General features: G+C 34.7%; 1 protein-coding gene across 3 annotated transcripts in view; it reads left to right on the forward strand.

The window, feature by feature from the left end:
• CSMD3 (CUB and Sushi multiple domains 3) overlaps window positions 1-25,769 on the forward strand; it is a 1,632,969-nt gene that overhangs the window by 1,414,105 nt on the left and 193,095 nt on the right. For all 3 annotated transcript variants that reach the window (XM_072603249.1, XM_072603250.1, XM_072603251.1), the window contains 3 exons: window positions 16,706-16,830; window positions 23,574-23,670; window positions 24,410-24,514. In XM_072603249.1, coding sequence (XP_072459350.1) covers window positions 16,706-16,830; window positions 23,574-23,670; window positions 24,410-24,514 — 327 coding nt within the window. The remainder of the gene's footprint in view (window positions 1-16,705; window positions 16,831-23,573; window positions 23,671-24,409; window positions 24,515-25,769) is intronic.

Consider the following 25,769-nt stretch of genomic DNA (forward strand, 5'->3'; position numbering starts at 1 on the left):
TCAGGAATTACAAATATTATCTTTCCATGTAGAAATGTCAACAGTTCACTTTTATTAATTTAATTGATTCAACTTCATTAATTTAATCAATTTAAATTGAAAATAAATTAAATTAATTTAAATAATATTAATTAATTCAAATCTATTAATTTAATAATTAAGTTATGATTTCTTTTTCCTGAGAACTTCCTAATAGAATAGGTAGAGTAAGCTTGAAAGTGTTAACCTTGGAATAAGTTAAATGAACATAGTTACAAGTTAAACTCAACACAATATTAATTATGCTTTTAAGAATTCTTTGAGTATATCTGTGATGTTTGGTTTCATATTATTGCTTCAGTGTAGTGCTCAAGATGTTGATATTTTCTATTAAGGCATTTTTCTCCCAACAGTCAGGGTATGGTGTCACTACATGGAAACAGGTGGCTTTATCTCATGAACATGAACTGGACTCTAAGACACAGGATTGTACTGGTCTACCTCTGATTGTCATATCTCAGGATTCAGTACAAAGATCCTCTGCTTAGATTGGGAAGGTAGAGTAGGGAGATTATCTTTAACAATCAGATAGGGAACTGTTGGCTGATTCTAGAGTACAGTATTACCATTATTCAGTTGTCTCCCACTTTGGTGTGGCTATATCTAGACTCTGAAGTCACACCAGCATCTGCAGAATACCAGATCCACATAGTTACCTTAGAACAACATGTAGTCACCAAAATTAAGACTTTGATAGATTTCCAATCTTACCATTGTGGTACTCCTTTCATTAAAGCAAACTGTAATCCTTCCTATCCTAAAACATTCTTTTGCATGGTCTCACCTGAATCTTCTGTAGAAAAGCTTTCCCTTCTAACACCCCTGATCACTATAGTATTGAAGTTGACTACCTGCTTTCCTTATTCCTGATCACCATATTAGGTGATCATCAGACCTCTTTTTCAGTCATATATTTTTATGACTGTCTTTTATGTTAATCATCACGTGTTTCAGTTTTTGTTGGTAATATGCCACATCCTTGCTATTGAGTTATTTTAGGTACTGTCAAACTCTTTATGACCCCATTTGGGGTTTACTTCACAAAGATATTGCAGTGTTTTGCTGTTTCCTTCTCCAGCTCATTTTACAGATGAAAAGAACGAGGCAAACGGGTTTAACTGATTTGCCCAGGGTTATACTGCTGGTAAATGTCTGAGGTTGGGTTTGAACTCAGGAAGATGAGTCTTCTTGACTCCAGGCCCAACACAGTATGCACTGTGCCACCTAGATGCTCTATATTACATCTGATGCATGTTTATTACTCTCTTTGCCATTGCCCTTTAGGCTACATATAATGTCAATTCTTTGTAAACTGGTTTCTTCCTAATACTGAAATTCCTTGAGAAGTCATGGCAAGAATAACAAAAGGCAGATGAGGAAATGCAGAAGGCAAATGAGCCTCAGAACTGAGTTTGGATGGCAGTAAGTAGTAGTAGGTGGTAGGGGAGAGCACCCTGTTTTCTTATCCTCCCCTTTTTCTCCCCATTCTGCATTGTATTGTAATATTAATTCTCTCCACTGTTCCCTTTTTCCTCTCAATAAAGTTCCACAGTAATTAAAGCCATCACCACCTCTCACCTAAATTAGATCTTCTTTGTGTAGTTCAGATTTGCTTGTCTGTATATACATTGTTAACTGCCCATCCTCCTTCTGCCTCCCACACTAAGAATGCAAGCTACATGAAGACAATAACTCTGTCATTATATTCCTAGTCCATAGTACATCATCTTTTGTGCTTAATAAATGTTTCTTGGGTTTAATAGAATTAGCCCTGGGCTGCAAATAAGACAAAATGAGAAGGAAGATGCTTTGGGCCAGGAGGGAAGTAGGGTTGGGGATAGGGTAACTTTTTAGGAACCCCAAGCTAATGAAGAAAGGAACAGAAATTTGAGATAGGGTAAAACAGTTCTTATGGCCAGGAGGGGAGGTCTTCAGAAGAGGATGCAACAGGTTGGCCATTCATATACCAGGCTTGTATCTAAAGCAAGTGTAGGTAAATTGAGAATCCCAAAGCATATCTCTCCCCTTCATCATTATAGACAAAAACATGCTTTAAATGTATTCCTTAAATTTATATCTAATATAAAGTGAAGATGTTTCAACTTCTGAAGAGTTATAAAATTTGCCATATTTGTGGCTACCATAGATGACTAGTTAGAATTCACAATAATACAGTGCTTTCAGATTGAGATGTTGAGAGAGAGAGAGAGACTAAACTTATTACATTTGTAAAGAGTTAACAGGTGAAGAAATTCCCCTGTAATGTTATGGGTTGGGATCTTCTCTGAAATTTAGACATTTAAGAGAGTTGTCTAGAACACTGAGTTGTTAAGGGACATACTGAGAGTCATAAAAATACCTCTTTAAGTTTCAGAGGCAAGACTTGAACCCAGGTCTTACCGGTTCTGAGTACAGCTCTCTATCCACTATACCATATTGCCTTTCTTTAAGTATCACCATACTCTCAGTTTTACACAGAGATAAACCACTTGCCCAAGGTCGTAGATAGTTAGTATGAGGTCTTAAATTCAATCTTAGGCTTCATAATTCCATAACAAGCACCTTTCCACTAAATCCCTTAACCTCTGTATTAAATTGGGCCATCCAAAAGTCAAAAGATTCTTATACTAAGAAGGGAGTTACAGAGAATTAATTACTCCATGTGTGTACTTTTATTCCTGTGCCAATAAAAGTCGTGAAATATAGATGAATTGGAAATTGCATTGGATCAAATCAGTTTAATAATTGAAGTGGTAGACATAGATATTGCTGTACTAAATTGCATCAACTTCATAGTGAATGTTTAAATACTCTCTTGAAGAGATTAGGTATCAATCATTCTGCTTTCTCCTGCTTTTGCCAGTAATTATTTAGGTACTTTACATGAAACTGACCTTTAGTTTCTTCATGTAGATGATGACAGATTCGATCAGTTACATAAGTATAAAATAGAGTGGCTCTATTCATTCCAATTGCATTTCCCTTCCATTTAACTGACTGCTTTATATTTGTGATAAAATAGGCTAAGAGGCAGGAAAGTAGTGTCCAACACTGTGGGAACAAAACATTTCATCAATCTTATATTGAAAGCTATTTTCAAGGCAAAATCTCTCTCTCTCTCTCTCTCTCTCTCTCTTTCTTTCTGTCTCTCATTTTTCTCATTTTCAGGGTATTCAGTAGTCACATTCATGTTAAATACTAAAATACTTATATTTTAATTTGTGAATTACTCCTAAAAGAGTAAGCATTTCACATCTTCCCATGTGTTATATATGCAATCAAAATTGAAATTAGCTGTGTATTGATGTATGTCATCATTAAAGAAATATTAAACTGAGAATAGTCTACCAAGTTACATGGGTATGATGTCTGCTGTCAGGGCTCTCTACTGATAGTATAAGGATTTTGACTCCACTGACACACATTCAAATGCCTTATCCAAAATATAGATATATCTGTACAGATTGTAAAAGACTATAATAATTAATTTTCACTTGCTATATTGCTTTATTATTTTATATTATTCTGCATCTTGTCTCCCCCAAAAAATGCAAGACTTAAAATTGCATTTAATACTAAAAAAAAATTTGAGTTTAAGGAGATTAAAAAATATGACTTTCTTGACAATAGAAATGATTAAATGCTGGAGTTTGCTCTCTGGGAATATTATAAAATCTCTCCGAAGTATGTTTAACAGCAAGTTGGTTATAAAAAATATTTTTGTAAAAATAATAACAATAATAATTTAAGCTTTTGTATATTAACTCTTTTATATGTTTTATTATCTCTAATAAAACTGGCCTAATTGGTATTCCCTGTATGTGACATTTTCTTTCTAGCCTCCATCTTTGTAGTTTTCCTTATGTCTTGAACGCTCTCCATTCTCACCTCTTCCTCTTACAAACCTAAATTTTCTTTAAGGCCTAGATTATGTTCTAACTCCTTGAAAAAACCTCTTGATTTCTCAATTGTTAGCTACCACTCAGAATTCCCTTTCTGTTTGTTTTGTATACTGTCTGTATTTACTTTACCTATGAATATGCAGATCATAACCTCTTTGAATACAGGCATTGTTTCATCTTGTATTTGTATCCAGATCATCTCTTGATACAGCCTCAGATCGTTTACCTTTTGGTGGCTTGTTACATCTTAATATTAATTCATATTAAGCTTAGAATCCACTAAAACCCCAAGACATTGTTTCAGACTCATTGCTAGAGCAATGTTATGATAAAACACTATATGTTTTTAAGTTTTACTGAGGATTTTAGATATATTTTATCTTTGATAATCACAATACTATGAAGTAGATGCAAATAGTGTTCCCATTTTACAAATGGGGAAACTGAGGTTGAGATAAATTAAGTGACTAGACCAGGAATACACATCTGATCACTGGGAAAGGGAATAAGCATTTATATAGCACCTACTATGGAACAGACACTGTGCTAAGTTCTTCTTTATAAATATTATTTCATTGAATTGTTACAACACCTCTGAAAGGTTGTTGTTTAGTCTTTCAGTTGTATCTGACTCTTCATGACTCATGTGGGATTTTCTTGGCAAAGATACTGGAGTATTTCCTTCTCCAGCTTCTCCAGCTCATTTTACAGATGATGAAACTAAGACAAAAAGGGTTAAGTGATTTTCCAGGATAATATAGCTAGTAAGTGTCTGAGGCTGAATTTGAACTTAGTTCTTCCTGACTCCAGAAAGTTCACTTCACTACCTTGCTGCCCTGTAAGGTAAGTGCTATTATCATCTCCATCTTACAGCTGAGAATATTGTAGTAAATAGATGTTAAGTGACTTTCCCAGGGCACAGAGCTAGTAAGTATCTAAGGTCATATTGGAGCTGAGGTCGTCCTGACTTCAGGTTCAGTGTTCCAACCAAAGTGTCATCAGTAGCTTTTTCAGCGTCTCAGGTAGGATTTGAATTCTGGCTTCAATGACTGTAAGACCAATCCAACTAGAAGTCTTCTGTTATCTAGCACTGTTCCTCATAACATGTAGTAAGGATGATTTTATAAATCTAAATGTCATTTTTGTTGTTCATTCGCAGAGACATGTTTGACTCTTTATTATACCTTGGACTATAGCATTTCAGTGCCTTCTGTTCTCCACTACCTCTGAGTCTGTCATGTTCATGTTTGTTTCTTTCATGACACTATTTGTCTATCCTCTGATTTCTCCTTCTCCTTTTGCCTCCAACATTTCCCAACATCAGGGTCTTTTCCAATGTGTCCTGTCTTCTTATTATGTAGCCAGACTATTTAAGTGTTAGCTTCAGCATTTATCCTTCCAATGAGCAGTCTAATTTGATTTCAGTAAGTATTAATTGATTTCCTCTCCTTGTTGTCCAAGGGACTCTCAAAAGTCTCCTCTTGCTCCCTAGCTGAAGCATTAATTCTGTGGCACTCAACTTTGCTACTAGTCCAACTCACAGAGCAATACATTTGTTACTGGAAAAACAAAACAAAACAAAACATAGCTTTGATTGTATGGACCTTTGTTGGCAAACTTTTTATGTTATCCAGACTTGCCATAGCTTTCCTTCCATTGAGGAAGTGTCTTTTAACTTCATGGATGAAGTCACTGTCTGAACTGATCTTTGAGCCCAAGAACATACAATCTGACACAGCTTCCATTTCTTCTCCCTCTGCCAGGAAATGATGGGACCAGTTGCCGTGATGTTAAGTTTCATTTTTGTTGTTGTTTTTTAATGTTAAATTTCAAATCAGCTTTTACACTCTACTCTTTCACACTCATCAACAGACTTCTTAATTTTTCTTCACTTTCTGCCTTCAGAGTGTTATTGTCTGAATATCTGAGATTATTGATATTTCTCCCAGGCACTTTAATTTGATTAATCTAGCTTGGCATTTCTCAAGATGTACTCTTCATATAAGTAAAAGAAATAAGGTGACACTATGCAGCCTTGTTGTATGCTTTTCCCAATCTTGAGCCAGTCAGTTGATCCATGGTTAGTTCTAATTCTATTTCTTCTTGATCATTATACAGGTTCCTCAGGAGACAAGTCAAAAGACAAACAGTCAAAGACTTTAGTTCAATCAGAAGTAGATACACTTGCTTTCTCCATAATCCAGTGAATGTTGACAATTTAGTCTCTAGTTCCTCTTCCTTTTTTGAAAACCAGCCTGCTCTTCTGGTGATTCTGGGTTCACATATTGCTAAAACCTAGCTTACAGAATCTGAAGTATAACCTTTCTGGTGTGTGAAATGAATGCAATTTGAACATTCTCTGGCATTGCCCTTCTTTAGGGTTGGGATGTAAACTGATTTTTTTTCCAATAAGTTGCTACTGTTGAGTATTCCAAATTTGCAGTCACATTGAATATGATACTTTAATAGCATCGTCTTTTAGGATTTTGATAGCTCAGCTGGAATTCCATCACTTCCACTAGACATTGTTAGCATTGCTTCCTAAGGCCCACTTAACATTATTCTTAAGGATGTCTGGCAGCAATAATTATTATGCTTTCCCTTTCTGCTTCCTAGATTTTCTGATGAGGACATCTCCATGTACATTGCTATTAACCCTTCTTCATCCATTTACTAAACTTCATCATTATGAATATACTTGCAGAGCAACATTGTAGTCGTAAGTCTCATCCTACCAAGTCTCAGTGACACCTATGGGTTCAAGTTTCCTTGCAGATAGATCTGTATTTTCACTTATTTAGCACCCATATTTGTGTAAAAATATCTGAATTTGTGGATTTATTGATGATTCCTTTCATGACTTTTTTCCTGGATATTTTTAGGTATCTGTTGAGACTCAATATCACAGAATTTCACAATTGGGAGGTACTTTGTTAGCCATATAATAAAATCATTAACTTTAAAAAATTCCAACAACAGCACAATCAATAAATTGTCCTCTAGGTTTTGCTTAAAGACATCCAATGAATAATAATACATTAACTACCAAGGTATTCCCTATTTTTGGATACCTCTGGTATTATAGGTTTAAGAAAGCTTTCCCTATATTAGCCTAAATTTTCTGCTTTGAAACTTACAACCCTCTGGGATCAAACAGGATAAGTCAAAAAATATGGTAAGATTTCTAGTGTACCCACTACTTGGGTGATCATTCTTTGTACATAATCCAATTCATTCATTTATTCATTCAGGAAACATTTATTAAGTGACTGCTATGTGCTGGGCACTAGGGAAATAAAAAGAGGCGAAAGATGGTCCCTGCACTCAAGAACTTACAATCTAATTTGCAAACAGATGTATACAAAGCAAGCTACATAGAAGATAAATAGAAAATAAAAGAGGAAAAGAACTGGAATTATGAGGGTGTAAGGGCAAGTAAAGTCAGATATTTTGCTGGTTTTGTTTTAATATAATGAACAATTATAATGCCTCTTTTTTCCCAGGATCCATGGCCATTTAGAATGTAAGGCCAAGGATCCTGGAAAGGTGGAGTGTGATGGGAAGCAAAGTGGGATCTTTTGCTGTTTTTGTATTATAATAATCAAGAGCCTCTGACTGAATCTTGCCTTTATCAACCAAGAGTCTTTATTAGGAGTAAGGTACAGAAACAAGAGTTTCTTTAACTAGAAACAGTACATACATATATATATATATATATATATACACACACACACATATATATTTATACATATTTATACACACATACATATACATAGGTATGTATATAATCTTGCCCATTAGTGGACCTGGAAAGATTTATAGGAAGATCCACACTTTTTGTTAATGAGGCACTGGTTCTCAATGGTTGTGATGCCCTCTGACTCTAAAAAAGGTATAAATACTCTGAGGTAAGGTTTTACTTTGGGGCTTACTGACTGGAAGCATTTGTTTGGCCAGATATGACTCTGGGAAACCACTAAGGAGCCCTCTGACTTGGAAAATGCAGATGCTGGTACTTCCCTCTCTGGTAAATATGGTTAGACAGTTGAACCTGCTTGTTGATTTGTTATATATGTATTCATTATGATCAGACAGTTGGAAACCATGTCTATTGACCTTTGATTTCTCTGTGTTTTCTCTGAAGTTCAGAGTGCTGACTTTTCTCCCTGAACTAGGTGAATGATATATGCTTGATTAAAGGAGATAGTTAACCCCCTCAAAAGTTGCCTTTCCTTTCAGAAAAGCAGATCAATGAACCTATAATAGCAGGCTCCTGTGTATATTGGGGTGCTTAGTGATACAGAGGGGCTGGGTAAAGTTTCCTGTAGAAGGTGGGATTGTATTTGGGATATGAAGGAAATTATGGATCTCAATAGTTGAAGCAAAGAAGAGAGAGCATTCCAGTCATAGGAAAAGCTAGAGAAAATGCCCAAAGTGAAGAGATGGAATGTTTTGTTCAAAGAATAGCCAGGAGTCACTAGATGGAAGAGTGTATGTTGGGGAACAAGGTGTGAGAATGCCCGAAAGGTAGAAAGAACCTGGTTATGAAGGGCTTTGAATGCCAGAGTATTTTGTAATTGTTCCTGGACACAATAGGAAATAAGTGGAATTTGCTGAAGAGAGAAGTGACATGATCAGACTTGCGTTTTAGGTAAATCATTTTAGTGGCTAAATGGGAAATGGATAAGAGTGAGGAGAGACTTGAGGCAAGAAGCCCCAACCAGGAAATTATTGCAGTAATCAGGGTGTGAAGTGATGAGAGCCTGCACTAGAATAGGGGCCTTATCAAAGGAGAGAAGGCGTATTCAGAAGATGTTGCAAAGATGCAATTATCAAACCTTGGCAATAACTTGGAGATAGGTGACAGGTGAGAAATAGTGAAGAATCCAGAATGAGTTCTAGGTTGTGAGCCTGAGAGATGGGGAGGATGGAAGGTGTTTGGGAAAGGTGTAGGGGGGAAATTTAATGAGTTCTGTTTGGGACATATTGATTTTAAGATGTGTACTGGACATCCAGTTTGAGAAATCTGAAAGGCACTTAGAGATATGAGCTGGAGGTCAGCAAAGAGATGGAGACAAGAAAAGTAGATTTGAGAATCATCAGCACGGAGGTGGTAAATAAATCCATAGGAACTGATGAGATCACCAAGTGAAGTAGTACAGAAGGAGAATAGAACTCAGCATTGAATCCTGAGGGACACTTCTGATTAGACTGTGTGATCTGAAGGAGGAGACAGAGGAGACAGAGAAGGGGGAGTTAGATAAGAGGAAAACCAGGAAAAAATGTAGTCTCAAATGAGAGAAGAGAATATCAAGGAGGAGAGAGTGATCAACAGTGCTAAGACTACAGAGAGGTCAAAGACAATGAGTATTAAGAAAAGGTCATTGGATTTGGCAGCTGAGAGTAACTGGAAAGAATGGTTTTCATGAAAATAAGATTGGAATCCACATACTTCCTAAAATATGGCAAATGAATTGAACTCAATATCCCTGTCAGAACAGAGGACTACACCTCTTGCTTCGAACAATATGCTTTTATTGTTTTATTTCAAGAAATTAACTGTAACAATGTAATTCCAAATTACTCTTTTACTTTCTCCCAACATAACTAAAGTTTAGATCATCCGTTATTTGTTTCCTGCAATAGCTTATTCCTACCGATAACTTCCTACAGCCAGATCTTTCTCGTACTGAACTTTACTGTTCATAGTTCAGAAGGCAACCAAAGACTTTTTCCTCCTCTGCTTCTCCTGATCACTTGCTCTTTTACTTATGAACAATTGGGAGCAATTCTCCTGCCCACACCCAAATGAGGTAAAACTAGTTTCCTTGATTATCTGTTCAAGAAATCCTGCAGAAATAACTTCAAGTTCCCTCACATCCTCTCTTTGCCTTCTTCTTGCTGCCTATTAACTTTGATACCTTTAAAAGTTTATGAAAACCTTTAGACTCATGACCATTCTAGTTCAGGTTTTTTTGCCCCTTAGTTCAAATTTACTGTATCACCGATATAAGGGACTTTTGAATGAGATAATACCCTCTAACAACTGAGATATGCAAGTGAACTACAATTTAGCTTTTTAGAAAGTTATCAGAAAGGCTGAATGACTTAGAATCATAGGATCCTAAACATAGAGTCAGAAAGAATATCTGAGGCCATTTATGCTAGCCCTCTCATTTTACAGGGAGGTTCAATGATTTGTTCAGTCACATAGCCAGTCTGTATCAGAGACAGTACTTAAATCCAGAGCTACCTTAAAGTGAAGGTAGCCTTCTCTGTGATAACCACACACTGCCTTTCTGAGGGAGAATAGAATGAATGACACAATATTTTTTCCCTTATATTTTAAAAATAGTCATTACTTACATAAAGGTTGTCACTTGAATCAATGTTTAGGAAGTAACAGATAATATTATTTCGTATTTGGATCTCCCCATGGAGGCCTGAGGTATGGAAGGATGTGGTCAAAATTGGCACAAGATTAGAACATACAGGTAGATTGCAGTTTGTACCTGTGGAAAGAGTACTCACATTCATGAGATCACAGATCCTCTAAACTGTTAAAATATTAAATCTGTGATGATGTTTTTCTATCAGATCATAAGTTTTTTGACAAATAAAACGCATCTCTTTTGGATATCTTTGATCTCAAAGGCAAAGTGTGCTCATTTTGAGTATGTCACTGTTAAAAATTTTATGTTTCTTTTTCCTAACACAAAACTCTTAACCCAATACATGACATGATATGTCTGATAATATCAAATAATAATAACAATAGCAATATTCATATAGTATATAAAGATTTTCGAAGCATTCTACATATGCCATGTCATTTGATGCTCACAACAGCTTTGAGAAATGGATGTTTTTATTGTCCTCTTTATACAGTTAAAGGGAACTGAGGAAACAGAGGTTACGTTATCTACCCAGGGTCACAGAGCTAGTAAATGATACAGGATTTGAACTCAATTCTTCCTGACTCCAAATCCACATTCTATTCACTATATAACTTAGGTATCTCTTGTACAGATTTTACATTTAATATGGGACTATTCTTTAAAACTGAGCCAATAAAACTCTTAATACTGTCAAGTTACTTTTATATAACTAAAAATTATAATTAATTTATAGTACAAACCCATTTTAGAATTATGTATGCAAACAAAACCCCAAAGATTCATGATCTTAATATTTGGTATACTCCCAATATTTGTTATACTTGCAGCCAGAAACCAACATGATGTTTTGGGGTTCAGTTTTCCCTGGTGCCTACTAGCAGCTTTAACAACAGAAGTCCTCAAGCTGTTTGGGATCTTAGAGGCTTTGAAGGATCGGCACTTCTGTATTTCTGGCCCTGATGATATCTGCTGAAAAGCCCCTACTTTCCTATCTGTTCCCTCTAAGCATTAGTTCAGTTTTCAGATAAATACCTGGGCTAAAACCCTCATCCTGGCCTAACGTCTATTTATAGGCAGGCCTAAGGAAGGCTCCCTTATTTTTGGTGTGTCTCCCTGATAGCCCCTGTACTTGACCTTACCTTCTTTAGCCTGAACAGAAAGGAGGGAAAAAAAAAAAACAACAAAACATAAGATCTTATTCCACTTAAGTCCTAGCCCATCTTCCCCTAAAAAGTAGCAAAATTTATCAGTCAATTCAAAGTTATACTAATTTAATCTCTAATTTCCATGTGATATTGATATTGTACAAGCTGTTTAAAAACAAAACAAAACCTCCAGCTCACTATTTATAGCATAAGCTCATCCTGGGTTCTCTTACTGACCAAAATAGCTTTTTTGTATCCTTAATGGAGGTAAACTTTTCAACAATTTTAAGTTTAATTGATATAAAGTACATTCAAGTACAGTAGTACAATTTTCTCCTCAAATTTATTGTGCTAAAATTGTAAAAATCTACTTTCCAGAATCTAATAAAATGCCTTGCACATAGTAGGAACTGAATAAATGTTAAACTGGATAGAATAGAAAACAGAATGTGAAGGAAGTGAGGTGAGTTTTTCACTTCTGCCTTTTTGGAGACTCATTTGATGAAGTAGCCCAGAAAGATATCCTTTAATTTTGTTTTTTGTCTTTTATTTTGACCTTCTTTGAGGATTCTAGGATTTTTATTTCAATAACCAAAAAACAGTACATTTTCTCTCCCCCTTCTTCCCTCAGTTATAAACAAAACAAAAATCCTAAACAAAAAAAGTATAGTCAAACCAAAAAACAAATTCTCCTTTGGCAAGTAAAAATAAAGTCCCCTTTTTCAACCTGAGTACATCACTTTTCTTTTCATAGGTAGATAGCATCTTTCATCATAGAATTGCAGGCAGCTAGGTGGTACAATAGATAGATATAGTCATGCATCTGTATGTATGTGTATAACATATATGTATGTATATATGTGTATATGTATGTGTACTTGTGATTACACACATGCATGCATCATTTTGCGTTAGCAAAGAATTGGAAATTGAGGCAATGCCTATGAATTGGCAAACAGCTAACTAAGTTGTGGTCTATGATTTTAATGGAATACTATTGTGCTATAAGAAATGACAAGTAGGATCATGTCATAAAAACCTTGGAAGACATATGAACTGATGCAAAGTGAAGAGAACAGAACTAGGGGAATACTGTACACAGTAACAGCAATATGGTAATGATGAGCTAGTGAGGCCGGATTTGAACTCAGATCTTGGCCCAATACTCTACCCAGTGAACCTGCTAATTGCTTAAACTATCTACTGATTAAGAACTTTTTGTTTGTTTGCTTGTTTTTATGGCTATTGATAGCATACAGTTCTTCTTTAGAAAACTGCATGGTCATATCGAAAGGTTGCCCTTTGAATCTATCATAAGAATTAATTGTTCCATGTAGAATCAATGAATCAAACATTTTCTGGTCTTATTACCCATTGTTTCCCTCTATGTTCTCTATGATCTCTAGCCCTAATGAATTCCTTGCTGTTCCTCATTTGCAAAACTCCACCTTCCATAAGTTTGTGTCTCCTGTGTCTGGAATCCACTGCATGCAACTCTTGTGTCTGTATTTGTTTTTTTGGTTTTGTGTAGTCAAAAGAATTTATTAGAAAATATTATATACTACATAATATTAATATTATACACTGCATTAATATTACACACTTACATATACACTACACTACACTTTGTTTAAGATAGTATTGGGTTTTTTTTAGTAGGCAACACTCCAGTCATATACTGATAACAACTTAACACAAATTGTGGGACAGCCACTGTGATCCTGACAAAACATTCAAGCAGTAGGCACAGTAATCATTTCAAGGAGTGTAAGGGAGCAACTCAGTAATTAGTAGAAAGTTATACAAAATCTAAAGATTCCAATTCCAAATTCCAATTCCAAAAAATTAATGGTCACTATATTTTTATTTTCTAAAAATAATTTTCTTCAAAATCTTGGGAACTTTTTGGCCCAGAACATTTGCTAATAAATGCTATTACATTTTATTGTATTTATACCAAAATTATTAAAGATGCAATCTTAATACCAAAAGGAATCAGGAATGAGGAGTGCACATCAGATTTGTGCAAAGTAAATTAAAATTTCTGGGAAAATAAAAGGCATATAAGACAATAGATTTTTGTTGAAAATATACATCATGCATTTTCTGAAAAATTCATAAATATTTCCAAGAAAACAAGAAAAAGCTTAATCATCACATTCTAATTTATAAGATGTTCTTAATTAGGAATTACAAATACAGTAGAGCTCCAGTGTAACCACTGCCCCAACTAGAGATGGCAGCTACCCTTATTCCCTAGCAGGGTAAAAAAATACAAAAGAAAAACCCTTCTACCCTAAATTTAAATTGTATATCCTTACCATAGCTGCCCTTCTGTTAAGCCCTTTTCCAGATTTGCAAGAGTCGTTGGCAAAGAAACTCAAATAGAGAAAACAACAGAGAGGGAAAATGTTATATAAACAACTCCAGAAGCTCCTCAAAGGAAAATGCAGGAAAATATGTACAGCCTGTGATTAATCATCATAGGCATAGCAATTTGCTACAAATTTCCTCAAAGTGCTAACCAATTTTAGTTCAAAATAGATTGAAGTTCACATAACTGCTGCTACAGGTCAAAAGTGAATTGGGGGGAGAAAGAGGGCACTGTGGAAATCTTCAAAACCTGGTTTGAGTGTACTTTATGGAAGAAAAAAATCAATATCAAACTCCACATTCTATTAAATTTTAGTTATGATGAGCTTTTATACAAACAAAAATCAGAAGAATGACAAAATAAAGCTATCTGAAATGTAATGCAAAGGTCATTATTTTTCAGTGCCTCAGGATTTTCTTATAAAAATCTGACAAGCGTGGCATAGTGTTAATTAGATCCTACAATAACTGTTTCAAATAACTATTCCTACCAAAGTTAGGACCAGGCACATACTACACGGTTAAAATTGAAGAAATGGAAAACTTTTACTCTAGAACAACATAGTCATAAACAGTATTGCTGAAGCTGAAGAATTTAGCAAACAAAAGGGTCAAATTTGACTCAGTGAAATACAATCTTACCTTAGAATATAGGATTATATTGTTTGATTTCTATCCACAGCTGTTCCTGGCTGGAAGTGGAAGAAAATTTCATGCTGTACCAGTATAACTGTTTAAAGAAAGGAAAGAACACTCGTCTTTAAGCCAGTATTTCCAAATCAGCAGATTTTATACCATTTTCTAAGACAATAGATCAATAATTCCAAAAAACACTGTTAAAACTGTACTACTTTTTTCCCTTACCACAAAACAAAGTTTCATGCCTTGGACCTTACAAAATGTCTAAGTATTTCACTCACTGTGAAACACTTTAAAATTCCACAAGGATGACAATAACATTTCTTGACCTGGGTAAGCCAAGTTAACAAAAAGTAAATTTATATTATACCCTATTTCTAAGTAAAAGATCAACATAAATGTCCCATACATAACTATAGATCTGATGGCTGGTTTTTTTTTTAACACTCAACTTAATTACCATCATCTAAAGGAAGTTTTTCATGATCAGGCTAGCTGCCAGTGTCTTCCTCCCAAAACTGGACCCATAGAAAGAGTGTTAGACATGTCATCAGGAATACCAGAGATCAACTCCAACCTCAGACACTTACTAGCTTTGAGAGCTTAGGAAAGTCACATAATCTATTTCAGTCTCATTTTTCCCATCTATAAAATGTAGATAATGAGAACACCTAGGATTGTTGTGATAATAATATAATATTTATCAAACACTTCGCAAACCTTAAAGCCCATATTATTTATATTGTGTATATGCCATCTTCCTCATCGAATGTTAGCTCTGAAGGCATTGTTTCCTTCCTTCCTTCCTTCCTGCTTCCTTCCTTCCTTCCTTCCTTCCTTCCTTCCTTCCTTCCTTCCTTCCTTCCTTCCTTCCTTCCTTCCTTCCTCCCTTCCTTCCTTCCTTCCTCCCTTCCTTCCTTCCTTCCTTCCTTCCTTCCTTCCTTCCTTCCTTCCTTCCTTCCTTCCTTCTTTCCTTCCTCCCTTCCTTCCTTCCTTCCTCCTTTCCTTCTTTCCTTCCTTCCTTCCTTCCTTCCTTCCTTCCTTCCTTCCTTCCTTCCTTCCTTCTTCCTTCCTTCCTTCCTTCCTGCTTCCTTCCTTCCTTCCTTCCTTCCTTCCTTCCTTCCTTCCTTCCTTCCTTCCTTCCTTCCTTCCTTCCTTCCTTTCTTCTTTCCTTATTTATTTCTTTTTTTATGTGACCTCAGTATTTATCACAGTACCTGTCATATAAAGTGGAATCTCAATATTTACTTGTTGCTTACTTGATTGTTTTGTGCACTATATATCCATTTGTCCAAATAACCAGACTATTGATCTGGTGCATGAAAAGACATCCGAGTTTCTGAATCCCAGAATTGTTTCTATCTGTGTTAGCTGATATCCAAGTGACTGTCTCTGAGCCATACCATTTTTGAAAGAAGTGGTTGCAGTAGATGGACTCCAAAATGCTGACCAAGTCAAAATTTCATCACTCCTCTTTGCCCACCCTCCACAAAATACAGTGAAATATCTGGCAAGTGTAATAGTTACTTTCTACGTGACACTAAACTACACAGATTTCAAAGGGATTGTGATCCAGGCTATGCCTGAGGGCAAATTAATAAGAACATATCTACAGCAATTCTTCACCTAAATTATAAAAAGATAATATTTAGTATTTCAGGTTGAGTTCCTTATTTCTATTAAATTAACTTATTGGGAAAAAGTAGACTTTGCTACTTTTTGGGCCTTTCTTTTCCTTCAGCAAATGCAATCTCTTTCATTTCCTGGTTGTATTAAGAGTTTATGTAACCTCACAAAAGAGAAAAGAAAATATGTTGTAACTTTTCTTTAATTAATAATCTATGATTGACTTGTATTTATTGTATTTCATCATATTCAAACAATAACATTAATCATAAAATGTTACATTGTTGTAATTATTTGCATGCATGGCCTTATTTCCATCAAATTATATTATATGCTAATTTTAAAAAATATAGGACAGCATAATTATACAATTTGTGATTTTGAATAATTTCAAACTAGCAGTAATAATATTAAATTGAAATGATAATTTTGACTTCTTCAATTCTAGAAACATCAAGAATCTCTTTTTCTTTCCTTTCTGCTCATTCGTTCTTTCTCATCCTTCCTATATTCCTTTCTTTCTCTCCCATCTCTCCAAGTCTGTATAATCTGTCTCTTTCTTTTTGGCTGTATTTACTTTCAGTGCCCTGTGGTGGAATTTTAACTAAGCGCAAAGGGACCATTTTATCTCCTGGTTACCCAGAGCCTTATGACAACAACCTGAATTGTGTGTGGAAGATCACAGTACCAGAGGGAGCTGGAATACAAGTAAGAATATATGTGTTTTATTTTTGTTTTTGTATATGCATGAAATTGATATTTTCAGAGATGACAGCATGAACAGATAGATTATTCATAAAAGTTTTAGCAAGCCATTAACACCTGTCATACCAAGATTTATTAGAAAACTATTTTTAACCAGAGGGACCAGAAGTCTTACATGTTGTCCATTTTGCTAAAGTAAAATTGAATAGAAATTCAAATACACAAGTAGATCATTTCAAAACAAATAGAGTGATTGCATTCTTACCATTGATTCAACATTGGCTACTTGAATTATATTTGTGACTCACAAAATATAACTTTATCTTTCATAAAAATAATATTTTCCCATTTAAATCATAAAATTTTACTTAGAAATTTAAGTAAGGGAAGTCAAGTAAGGGATTTAGTAAGGGATAGTCAAGAAACTAAAAACAATGCTAGAAAGAATAAAATTAAAAATATAATTTTTAAATAAGAAAAATAAAGTTTTCTAAGTTATTCTTATCTCTACTTTTCATTAAAATTAAATTCATTACTTTGGAGAAGATGACAGTAAACAGTGGGGAAAAGTGAAAAAAATAAAGATGTTTACTTTTATATTTACAACAAATTTAGCAAAAGGGAAAATTCTAAAGATTTTTATTTCAGTTATTGATAGCAACAATCATCATGTATTCAAGGACTACAGGTCATTCTTTGTTCTTCGTCAAGGAATACAATACCTGGCTCATAATTTTTCTAACCCTCTTAATGACAGCTAGGTAGTGCAATTAATGTAGTAAAGGACCTGGAGTCAGGAGGACTCATTTTCCTGAATTCAAATCTAACCTTAGACACTTAGTAGATGCATGAGCCTGGGATGTAGGACCACTTAATTCTGTTTACCTCAGTTTCCTTATTTGTGAAATGAGCTGGAGAAGGAAATGGTAAACAATTCTAATGTCTTTGCCAAGAAAATCCCAGATGCAATCATGAATAATCAGACACAATTGAGAAATGACTGAACAACAAATTTAAGGACTTAAAACATATGCATTAATGTCTCCTCAAGCACACTGACTTTCTTGTTTATTGACCTCCTCAAATGCTATGACCAGTATCTTCACTCCATCTCAGCTATCTACAGATTTCATCATTTTTTAGGTTTCTTCATCATGAATAAGTAATACCTAAATGATATTGATCTGTGGGATTCTTCTTTCTGATGATAACCTATCCTTCCATCACTCCCTCTTTTCTTTCTCCTAATATCATTTTTAGTCTGTGGTGAGACTAGTCCTTCCACCCCTTCCTGTTCTATTAGTTCACCACTCTGTGCTATCCTCATTCTTTTTTCTTTACAGTTTTAACCATATTGTTTATCAACTATACTTCATTGTAGGCAGATTAACATGTGTGCTAGTTGCCTGGTATCCATAACCATAGACAATGGGATAAACCAGGGCTTTGTCTGGCATGGTAGCACTCTGTTGCCACAAACTGTGGTCTAGGGTCTTTGCCAACATCACAGACAATTGGCATGGGCATACAAGTACTGCTTCCTGTTTCTCTTTTTGGTCTTATTACTTATCCTGGAAGAAACGGAAAGAGAAACTAAGGCATGTGAGATGTAAAGCATGAAAGTTTCCACAAAAACTTTGGCCTTGAGGGCTAAGCAAGCTAGCAGCATCTTCTGCCAATAAAAATTTCCTCTGGGTCTCTTATAGATAGTAGGTATTGCCATTCTTTTACTTCTTTATACTTTTCTCCTTGACTTTATTATTGATACGTGCCTCCATTTTCTTATGTGTAAAGTTAGAAGGTTATGGCTGACATGAATGCTAAGATACCTTTCAGTTCTACTTCTTATGTTCCTTGTGTTTCTCAGGCCCCAAACTTACTTCTGCTCAGTTAAATTTCCACTTTGGCCCCGATCGGACTATCACTGTTTTGCTAAGACCAGCTGTTATGTCTGGGATGGAGGGAGGGAAAGGAATTATACTGCAAACATTTGCCTAAGTTGCCATCATCTATAAATTTTTACAGATATGATTGAATTTAAAAAAAAACATATGCACAAATATACATACACATAGCCCATATAATCTCAAAGGATGGAATAGATGTTATTATATCTCTTGGTAAATGTGTATTGCGAAACTATTTTTAGATGAAAGGCGGATCAGGAATGATCAGTCTTCCTTTGAAAACACAATACATTTGTAAGCTAGTAATAAGATTTCCTGATTTTTGAAACTACTGAAATACCTTTAAAGTTAAATTTATTTTCAAATCTATACAGTTGATATTTTAAAATGTATGATTTTATTTCCATGTAATTTTTAAGAGAATCAGGTTTTTTTTGGTGTTCTCAGGTTGTAAATGCTAACAAGTTCAGTGCATTTGAAGGAAATAATTTAAGCATGATTTTTGCAATTCAAATTTTCTCTTTTCTGATAGGTGACTGAACATACCAATCATGAATCCTGCAACATTGGTATTTGACATTTTTTTAATTTAATGAATCTAAGAAAGAAGTAGAATTGAAATTGCCACCAACAAAATCTTTGATTTCAGACTATTGTTCTAGCATTTTGAGATATTTTCATATTTGGACTTTTAAAATTTGCTTATTGACAAGCATGTCATTTCTAAATTATCCCAAATCATTGATAAAAATGTGTTTTCCCTGCCAAATTTTATATTAATTAGAACCAGTATTGTATTCTATACTTTAAAAAGATTAATTTATGTATTTATAATCTGTTTCACCCATTGTCATCACCAATTCAGCAGCAATAATAAAGAAAAAAACACTCATCTTAAAAATGCATAGTCCAGCAAAACAAATTACCATATTTCTCGTGCTCAAAAATGTGCATCTCTCTCTCTCTTTCTGCATTTTTGGTTAATGACCTCTATGGCAGGAAGTGAGTAGAATGTTTCACCTTCAGTCTTCGAGACTCATGGTTTACCATTGCATTGATAAGAGTTCTGAATTCTTTCAAAGTTGTTTTTTCTCAACAATGTTATGTAAATGGTCCTGTTATTCTCACTCCACTCTACAACAGTTCAGAGGTCTTTCAGTTTCCTCTGAAACTATTAGTTTGTTATTTCTTATTACAGTAATATTCCATTTTATTCATATGTCATATTTTTTAGCCATTCCCAATAAGAAAACACACCTTTAGTATCATTTGGCTACAACAAAATTCCCAGAATCTAGTACACATCTCTGGAGCACTTCATTAGAGAACTTCCTAAAAATTAACATTAACCAACTTTAGATACAGTCATTCAACCAATTTTAAATGCACATAATTCTAGTATAATCTAGCAAAAAAAAAAATGATCCTTATTCTTCTCTTCCCCTCTCTTATCCACAAGAATAGAAATATTGTCATGTACTTTGCTGAAATCCAACATATCATTTCTTTAACATGCCCCTGATCTGCCACAGTCATCCATACTAGTTTTTATCAATCACTTTTTCTCTTCCAAAAACTACTCTCAAATTATTCACATACTATTCTCAGTAATAATAGGTTCTAAAATTTTCCCAGGAAAAAGTCAAACTGACCTGTCTATAGTTTACTGAATCCGTGCTTTCTTTGAAAATTTGGACTACACTGGCTAGTCCTATGGCACTTTTCCTCTTTTCTGAGGTCTTATAAAGATCATCGTGTATCAGCGGTCTTTATACAGAAAATGCTGTTTATCCCTAGAAAACTTGAGTAATTTGATTTGAGGATCAAATAAGGGAAAAAACAAAAGTCAGTACAAATTCTTGAATTAAATCTTTCCATTCCCTCCCCCCTCCCCCCAGGCAGAAACTACCTTCTCCTACTTTGACAAGTTGGGCTCAATAGTACAGGACTATTCCATAAACCAGATGTCCAAACTGATGGATTAATTGACATCATAATAATGGAGAGAAGAACTTTGGAATAAACAGGCCAGAGTTCAAATAGTGAATCAATCGTAATACTAATTATGAATTTACCACGAACAAGCCATTCAATTTTTAGATCTTTTTACAAAAACAAAACAAAACCAACTTCATTCATACCATATAAAGAGAATTTCTTATTACTCTAAGGGGGAAGAGAAGAAGCATTGAAATAGTCCTTAATGTATGCCTAACAATGTAAGAAGCACTTTGTTTTGTACAAATGTTGCTTCATGAGATTTGCACTATAGTCCAATGAGACAGCTGCCATTATTCTCCCCATTTTATTGTTGAGAAAACTGAAGCAAGTAAGTGACTTGCCTAGGACCATGTTGTTTATAAATGTCTAAGGCTGAATTTTATCTAAAGCCTTTCTGATTCAAAACCCAGTACTTTATACACTAATCTTCAAGCTACCTCTTATTTAGCACATATATGGTAGATTGATTCACCCAAAGTAACAGAACTAATAAGTAGTAGAGTTAGAAGTAAAATTCCAGGCCTTCTGATTACAAAACCAGTGTTGTTTGGCTCCGCCCATAACGTATCTGTGGTTGCTCAGTTGGTATAATGCATATTTTTAAAAAATTGTTGGAATAGCATAATAAAAGGAATACTATTTCAGAATTTTGAGAAGCATGTTCCTTCCCAAATCTTTATTTCTTCTACATTATTCCCTTTGCTTTAGTTCCCTAGGAAGATATAGCCTTTCTCCTTGACAAAGCCAATGCCTCTCCTTGTGCTCATGAGTTATTGCTTCCCATTTCAATCATCATATATTCCTCTTATCTTCATATTTTTTCATATTTTTTCCCTGTTGGTTACACAGATGCCTGGATCTTCCCCATAATTTAAAAATATAATAAAGAAAAAAACTGAAACCTCATACCCTCTCAGGTCTTTAAGGTATTTCTAGAAACTGTCTCCAAGTTTACCAACTATCTCCTAATTTCCAAATCCACTAAACTTTTGTTATTTTCATCTCTTTTGGCTTCTCTGCAACATTCGATATTTTTAACAACCCCTTCTCCTGTAAACTCTCTCTTCCATGCATTTTTGTAATGTGATTCTCTCCTGATTTTCCTCTTATCTCCTTGACACTCATTTTTAATTGTTTTATTTTTAATCTAGATCATCATCTACAACTCCTCCCCTGAATGGGTTTAACTGAGGGCTCTGTCCTTGTATTTCTTCCCTTTTCTCTCTATATTGATTTACTTAAGAATCTCACTAATTCACATTGTTTCAGTCAATAGCCATTTGCAAATGACTCTCAAATTTTCATATCCAGATTTCATCTTTTTTTTTTTTCTGAGTTCCCATCCAATATTACCAACTGCCTGCTGGACAGATAGATTTAAAACTCATTATGTCCAAAACAGAAGTCATTATCTTACCCCCTTCTTCACCTACCTTTCTTCCTTGTTTCACTCTAGCATTTAAGGACCTCATTCTTTTTTGTTTGCAATAGCAGGATCATTTTTGACTCTTCACTCTCACTCATACCACATGTCAGATCAATTGCAAGTCTTTTGGATTTTCTCCACATAGCTGACATCTGTCCCTTCTCTCTACTCACAAGTTATTACCCCATTTTAGGTCCTTGTCACCTGCTTCTTAGAAAGTTGTACTTGTCTCCTAACTGGCCTCCTTGTCCCCAGTCCCTGGCTTCTTAAATCTGTCATCCTCAAAGTAACCAAACTGATATTTTTAAGGCACAAGTCTGACTGTAACTCTCCCCCACTAAGAGACTCAGTGGCTCCTCATAATATCTAGAATAAAATGCAAACTTTTCTAAACAGAAGAGATCTTTGAAGCCCATCACAATATGTCTCCAACCTATCATTTCAGACTTATTTCATATTACTTTCTCTTATTCACTCTGGATTCCAGTCAAATTGGCCTACTTGCTATTCCCCATACACAGCAGTGTTTTGCATATATACAACTATTTATTGAATGAATAACTGCTATTGAAAGAAACCAGATGGATGTCATTTTTTTTCTTATTACCTGGCACCCAAGAGATGCCAGCAAGTAATGAAGAAGAGGAGGAGGGCAAATGAATAGCAAAGAATGATATGAGGAGGAAGGAGCAAATTGTTTTAGTATCTGATGGCTATGTTGGGAACACATAGATTTAGCTCTTCCTCCTCCCTGGAAAATGGCCACTGGGACTTCTGCCAGTTCCGCAGAAGGGGCATCTGTTACCATGTGGCATTCACCACTGGCAAACAGGCACCTGCATTTATGTGGGAGAATCAATAATTGTGAAGTACTTTAGAACTGAAAAATGCTAAGTGAATGCAAGTATCATATTTATTCAATGAACAGTGATAGTGTTTACATTTACGGAAGACTTGTGGACAAATACAAACAAATGTAAACAATCTGAATTCAAGGCTACAGGAACTATGTTAATTGGTAGAAAAGGGGATGATGATATGGACAACTGTTAAGGTCTTGTGTCACACCAATTGGGATAGAAAATCACACACAGCTATTTTTCTGAAACCTAATGGGTAAGAAGTGAAATGATTACACACCCAGGACAGCTAACATGCATACAGAGAGTCTTCTTAACGTTAGCATCTTTCTACATGGTGATTTTCTGATTGGGTATATACATACATATATATATATATATATATATATATATATATATATATATATATATATATATATATATATATATATATACAAACATAGATATACACATATATGTATACATATATATTTATATACAGGCATACTAACTGATGACAGATATGATTAAGTGAAGACAAATACTGATGCATATCTCTCTGTCGTTTCTCAGGTGCAAGTTGTTAGTTTTGCTACAGAACATAACTGGGATTCTCTGGATTTTTATGATGGTGGTGACAACAATGCTCCAAGACTTGGAAGTTATTCAGGTAAATTAAATCGACACAATATATATGCAAAGCATGTAAATCTGAATATCTTGGTAGGGCTAACCCCCTCCCCTTCCCTCTTCATCTACTTATCCCTCTCTTAATCCCTGGTATCTTTTCTCTTTTCATTTCTACCTGTAAAATAAACAGCTGCTATAAAAAATAAAATAGTGAAATTTTATTTTGATCTTACCTCAGAGTTTGTTGCACATAAACTAATCAACACATGGTGTCTTGAATTTAATTTTATAGTTACTTATTTTAATGTTTAAGGAAGTTACAGAGTTTTAGTGTCCTTACTGTCACTCTTTACTTTAAACTGATAAGTGATCTTCCAAAAGTTTTTATCATTCTTTAAGCTGATTTTCGTCCAAATTTGGTTCTCAGTCATTCAAAATAATGTGAAATATAGAAGACATCTTCAAAATCCCCAGGTAATTTTGAAATCTCATTTCTTACCTTTAGCTCTGCCTTTCTCTCCCATGTTGTCTCTCTGCTTTTACTTATTCTGTAGGTAATAACCTGAAATGATCTAAGAGATTAGCTCTATTCTCCAGTAGAGATGTTGAGACACAACAAAATGACAGGGTAAAAATTAAAAAAAGGGAAGAAGACATAGATAATCTAAAAATCTCAATACTTATCTTCTGAATAATTGAAATTTGCCCCAACTGTACTTTGTTATGGAGTGTGTAGATCTAACCATTGTATGATAATCTCATCTGCCATTTAATTTCAGGAACTACGATCCCACACCTTCTGAACAGCACATCTAACAATTTGTACCTAAACTTTCAGTCAGATATCAGCGTATCAGCTGCTGGATTTCATCTGGAATACACAGGTAAAATAATGTTCTTGTGTTTTAAAATCTTAAAAGTCTTTGTTACATTAATGATTCATATTAGCACAACCAATTGAGCATCACTTTCAAAATACTTGAAATACCATTTAAGTTTAGGATTAGATTAGGATTAGATAAGATTAGGATTAGAATACTTTAGGATTATGGTCTGCTCTTCGGTTTTAAAGTATAAAAATTATTGTATTTCTATTGTTTTCAATTGATTGGCTTATGCTTTGACATTATAGTGCCATTTGAGAATGAGTTGATTGTTTTAAATATTGAGTTGCAAATTTTTAAAAATAATATCCTTTTTTCAGTTTATAAACTAGAAGGGAACATGACACTATAAGACTATGTAATATTATAGAGCAGTTTTTAGTACAAAAGTAATATGGCTAATACAAAACATTTAAAATATATCTAATACATTGAAAGAAACATAGTATGATAAGAAGTCAGATGAAGAAAAGATAATTTCTGATTGGGAGAATCAGTAAAATCTTCCTTGAGTAAGTAGCTTTTGAGATGAAGTTTGTAAAATTGGCAGGATCTCAGAAAGCAAAGATCAGGGGAAGACTTCCCTAGTTTGGAAAGTAGATATTTTGTGTTTGTCCTTCGTTGCCGAAGAAGACCACGCCATCAGAGAAATGATGACATGACTTGCACTTGACTTTGTTTTGAGTGAGGGAGGGCTGGTACAGGTCACCAGCCTCACTTCTCCTCCAAAGCCATCTGAATCCAGAGACTATATATTCATCAGGATGACTGGAGATGACCCAGGATGCACTGGGAAACTTTGGGCCCTTTAGGTCAAGGTCTTTGTAGGTGCTCACTTAGGGTGAGGTAATATCCGTTTATTGAATAGAACTGTTTAAGAAATAGTCAGGGCAGGGCCCCTTTAATGAGGCCAAGAAAAAGAAAGACATCAGGCTGGGAGAAAAAGAGCAACAGTCACTATTGATAATCACTCTAAAGCTACGAGGGCCCTGAAGAGCCCTTAGGTAGGGGAAGTAGATGTGAGCAAAGGGACAATGGTAGGAAAGTGTTCAAGCCACAGAAAAGTCAGTGTGATGTGTGGAAAAATTTCTGTCGAGTATCTGGATTTAAGTCTTGATTATCACACTGACTGGGTGACCATGAATTGCTCTGGGAATCAGTTTCTTATTTCTAAAATGGGTATGATTATAATACATATAATACTTATCTCACAGGATTTTTGTAAGGCTTAATTAAATCAGATATATAAAGAGAT

This window comes from Notamacropus eugenii, chromosome 4, assembly GCF_028372415.1.
Source record: "Notamacropus eugenii isolate mMacEug1 chromosome 4, mMacEug1.pri_v2, whole genome shotgun sequence".
Taxonomy (NCBI): domain Eukaryota; kingdom Metazoa; phylum Chordata; class Mammalia; order Diprotodontia; family Macropodidae; genus Notamacropus; species Notamacropus eugenii.